The sequence below is a fragment of the Portunus trituberculatus genome, chromosome 43, assembly GCF_017591435.1.
Source record: "Portunus trituberculatus isolate SZX2019 chromosome 43, ASM1759143v1, whole genome shotgun sequence".
NCBI classification, from domain to species: domain Eukaryota; kingdom Metazoa; phylum Arthropoda; class Malacostraca; order Decapoda; family Portunidae; genus Portunus; species Portunus trituberculatus.
Window position 1 is genome coordinate 14825677 of NC_059297.1, and position 5000 is coordinate 14830676.

Below are 5000 nucleotides of genomic sequence, written 5' to 3' on the forward strand. Positions count from 1 at the left end.
GTATTAGGTTAGTGTATTATAGCTTACATGCATGCATCGAAATGTATTACTTTATCTGTACATCTATACCTGTGTTTCGAGACCAGTCAGTGAAGCTTTAGAGATCCGGCAAGTGGATGAGCTCATGTGTATGCTAGGAAGGGAAGGCGGAAGGTATATGAATTGTGAAAGAAATAAACAAATGGGAAAGCAAAAATGAAATAAGAGCAGGAAGAAAACTAACTATGAAGTAATAATAAAAAAAAGGTATATAGATTAAGGAAAAGACGGAAGTTAAGAATTCAAAGCGGAAAAAAAAGAAAAGAAGACAGGGATGTAGTAAAACCAAGAAGAAACGAAGAGAAAACAACACAAGAAAGCAAAAATTAATACACACATGAAAAAATAAATTAATTAAAATGAGCGAGGAAGAATCAAAGAAAGAATAAAACTAAGAGAAACAGAAAAGAAACTAAGAAAATACCGAGAAACAAATACCTGCAGAGGTCAAGGAAAAATGAAGGCAAGAAAAAGAAAAAAAAAAAAAAGAGAGGGAAGAGAGAGAAAGAGGCGAGGCGAGGCGAGGCGAGGTGGCTGTGCGTGTAATGGTTGGCGGTACGGTGCGAGGATCGATGGTGGGGACGGCACCCGCGGCTGTAGTAGTGGAGTGTGCCGGTGCCTCCCTGCCTGCACCTTCAGCCCACCCACCACTCAGGCACAGCAGGACACACCGATACTATGTCCGGAAGTGAAGTAACTCTTGGCACTAACTTATGCTGCTTTCCATTTTCCTTCAGTCTGTCTTCTTCTCTGCCCCCACATACGTACACATTTGTTTGTTTTTAGACAGTAAACTAAGAGTAAAGGCACAAAAAGATAGATAGAACTAGAAAGAAGCTTGGATATTGACGTTTTATCTTATATCAAACCATTTTTATTTATTTATCTTTCGTACCAAAACCTCTTGTAGATAATTAACAAATATTTGGTAAAGGAATGGTGGAAGGTTGTCAGAGAAGGAAGAAGGGAGACGAAGGACTTAAAAAGGAGGTGAGAGACAGCAAAGTGGACGTATAGAAGAAGGAGGGGTAGGAAAAGGAAGAGGAAAAAGAAAGAAAGAGAAAGAAGATATGGGAAATTAATTAGTCTGTGTGTGTGTGTGTGTGTGTGTGTGTGTGTGTGTGTGTGTGTGTGTGTGTGTGTGTGTGTGTGTGTGTGTGTGTGTGTGTGACAAAGCGGGGTTGAGTTAGTGTGGGAGATGCGTGCGTGTGCGTGAGTACTTGCTGTTGGGCGTGCGTGCGTCTTTCGAGGCTGTTACTTATAAAAAAAAATAAATAAATAAATAAAAAAAAGAATACGACTATCTATTTTAGAGAACAAAATTTAAACACTCCTATATCTACATCACATTGACTACATAAAGACAGTGTGATATTTTTTTGTTAATGGATAGATAAAGATGTCAGGAAAGTAACTTAATTATTATGAGGAAACTTTTGGTGGCAATGAAAGAACTGATTTTGTGGGTGCGTCTGTGTGGTGTGGAGGAGAAGAGGAGGAAAAGGGGAAGAGGATGATGATAATGATGAGACGAATGAGATGGAAGAGGAGATGGCAAAGGTAGAAGAAAGTATGAATAAAGAAGAGAAAGAAAAGGACGAGTAACATTAGAAGGAAGAGGATGAGGAAGAGGAGGAGGAGAAGAAGGAGGAGGACGGAGAGGAGAAGAATGAGAAGGAGAATGAAGAGGAGAAAAAGGAAGAGGAGAGAAGATGAAGGAAGAAGAAAAGGGGAAGAGGAAAAAGAAAAATATAATTAGGAGAGAAAAGATGAGACAGAGAAAAAGTAAAAAGGAAAAACAAGATTAGAGAAAAAAGGCAATGAAGAAATCGATTATAAAACTACACGATGATAACGCAAACGAGGACATTACAAAAAAATACTAGAAAAAATAAGATAAGATAAGACACAAGTAAATGAAAAGAAAAAAAAATATATAGTATGATTAATGAATAAAAACACACTCATCATGAATAATCACACTTTGCCCACCTTGACACACGCCCACACACAACTATGCACGTCCATGCCACGCCCTTCACCACACAAAAGACACCCAGATCGGTACAGACGCTTTTCTCTCACATTATTACTGTTTTCAAAGACGACGATGTAAAAGTCGCATTCTTATATTGATGTTCTATTGTTGATGTAGAATCCTTGTTAAATTATTTCTGCAATCATGAGAATATCCCTTAAAACCTAAATAATATAAGGATCAGGATATGTTTACGATTGCCATCCCCATCTTTACTCACTCCACGCTCGACATATATCCATTACACATCCATCCTCCATCCATTCTATACCCAAATAAATCTTACCGGACTCCTACCCACTAACACAACCACCCTTCACATCTCACACCCATTCATAGACTTTCATACATTTAGTCCACATAAACGCTGTACCTTTACTCACACTCTCCCTTTATCCACCTCATGTCTCGCACTACTCCGTCCAACATCTTATACACTCTCCTATCATATCGCACATCCATCACCAGCTTTTCACACATTTAATTAAAGTATAGCCAACCTTTACTCACATCCATCCTTCACTTAACCAATACTGTATCTTACCCACGTATCCACTTCCACTTCAAACTATCGGTCACCTATTCTTCACTCATCACACTCCCACACACCACATCCATCTTTTGCTTACCCAATACTTTCAGTGCGCCCTATCTTTGCTTCATACTGTAACTTACCCACACCATCAGTCTCACACTGTCTTATACACACCTATTTTTCACTCGTCACACTCCCACGCATCACATCCATCCTTCACGTACCCAATACTCTCAATACACCCTGTCTTTGCCTCATGCTGTAACTTACACACGCTTCCTCGCATCCCTATCCACCATCAGTCTCACACTTATACACATCCATTCTTCACTCGTCACACTTCCACATATTCCCTCCACATCCCTTCCCATCTCACCGTGTTCTCCTGATCGAGGTGTGCTGGGGACGAGCCTCCGCTGCCGGGCTCAAACACCACGCCCGCCTGGAACTCACTGAAGGCTGCTGACTCGAAAAATTGTCTGTTGAGAGCCTCCATGTCGAAGCCTTCCATGCTGTACATCTTGATCTCTTCCTTCCTTCCTTCCTTCCTCTGGTTGCCCCGTTGATTATATATATTTTTTTCTTCTTTTTTCTCTCTCTTTCCTTGTCCTTTTTAACTTGTTTGTTTAATTTAATTGTTTTCTTAATGCTTGTGTTATTGTTTGTGGAGTGTTTATTGTTGTTTCAATCTTCTTACGGTTGATTATAATTTTCTTTTACTTTTTTTTTATTTTCATTAATGCATTCTGTGTTTTGTTATCTCTTCATGTTATCTAATGTGATAGTCCTTCCTTTCCTTCCCTGCCCTCCTCTCCTTTCCCCTCCGTCTTCCTTGTTTTTTGTTTGTATGTTCGCTATTTCTTCAGTGTATTTCTTCCTCTTCTCTGTGTTTTTACTTCCGTTCCTTTGCTTCCTTGTTCTTTGTTCCTCTTTTAAGTTTCTGTTTATCTTTAATTTGGTTTGGTTTGTTTAAGTTTGCTTTTGTTGTTGTATTGATTTATTTTACATTATATTTGTCACTGGATCTTATCAATTAAATTTTCATATTGTTATTTATTTATTATTTTTTTTCAACTCATGAATTACTTTAACTTTTCAGTCTCCCAGTTTGTTGATATTCGCTTTTCTTCCTTTTCCTGTCACAAGTTTTTCATGTTTTTTTTCTTTTATTTTCTCAGGTTTTCAGTTATTTTTCTTGTGTTATTGTTAATTATCTTTATCACTAATCACTTTTTATCTTTTGCTATTTTTCCACAAATTTTGCTCTTAATTAATGGATCTTTTTAGATTCTATATATTCCATTTTCTTTTCTGTCAATGTGAATTACAAATTATACCTCATCTTTTTTTCCTTTCTCCGTATTCTTCCTTTCACTTTTCTCCTCCTCCTGCTCCTCCTCCTCTTCCACTTATCTACTTTAACAAATATAAATACCTACACTTATTTCTTCCGTTTTCTTTTGTCTTCACTAAATTTCAGCTCTTCCTTATTCTCTGTAAATTCTATCTTGAAATGTTCTCTCTTTCTTTTGTGCTCACCGCCATGTCTTCTATCAATTTATATCTTTCATTGGAGAATTTAATTTCAAACACTCTTTTTATCTCTAGCTCTTTTATGTTATGTAAATACGATTACTTCACCTCTTTATTTCCCTCCTAATCAGCCTTCATCTTTAATCTACCTTGGCGACGCTGGTGATTTCCTAGCAACCACCGGGAACACTGAAAGAAAGCTCTCTTGAATGGCACCAGCAGAATGTGTGAACCATTGTGTTTCAGAGGAGTGATGAAGAGTTTAGAGGGTAATGAACAAACTCAAGAGGGTTAGTGAGAGGTTTAGATGATGGAAAAGGCTCAGAAGTTATAGTATAGTAGTATAGGTTATGAAAGGTTGGGAGAGGTTTATAATGTTAGGGAGAGATTTAGAAGTTTGAGGAGAAGTTTAGAGAGGTTAGAGAGAGGCTCAGTGTCGGGAAAAAAGGTTTTGAGGAGTTGGGAGGAGTTCAGAGTGTTGGAAAAAGGTCAGAATGTTGCGAAAAGGTTCAAAGTCTAATGAATGAATAGAATGTTTATTGTTCGTAATAATCGCCAGTAACTAACAACCACCGCTCTCTTATTGCTGTTTGTACTTCTGTTTTATAATGATCACAAGTATAGCATTAGCACAGTCACACACACACACACACACACACACACACACACACACACACACACACACACAGTCAGAATATGTCTTTACATTATTATTACTTGGCTATAATTTGAGCTCCTTTCCACAATTTTTTTTATTTTGCTGCATTTTTTTCTTACGTCATTCTAGCTTTTGTCCTTTTCTTTTCTTTTCAATTGCACATTCTCAGGTTGTCGGTTTCAATGGTAGGTACACTA

At 37.7% G+C, this 5000-nt stretch overlaps 2 protein-coding genes across 4 annotated transcripts in view; one reads left to right on the forward strand and one right to left on the reverse strand.

The window, feature by feature from the left end:
• Positions 1 to 5000, forward strand: part of LOC123518460 (glycolipid transfer protein-like) — a 93906-nt gene that overhangs the window by 49818 nt on the left and 39088 nt on the right. The gene's annotated exons all lie outside the window — the stretch shown is intronic.
• The window catches only part of LOC123518461 (pancreas transcription factor 1 subunit alpha-like), a 13589-nt gene that overhangs the window by 7820 nt on the left and 769 nt on the right, over positions 1 to 5000 (reverse strand). For 2 of the 3 annotated variants that reach the window (XM_045279290.1, XM_045279291.1), the window contains exon 2: positions 2989 to 3923. In XM_045279290.1, the coding sequence (XP_045135225.1) occupies positions 2989 to 3132 (144 nt within the window). In that variant the 5' untranslated portion in view covers positions 3133 to 3923. Of the gene's footprint in view, positions 1 to 2988; positions 3924 to 4051 lie in introns of all 3 variants that reach the window. The other variant, XM_045279289.1, reaches the window with a different exon arrangement.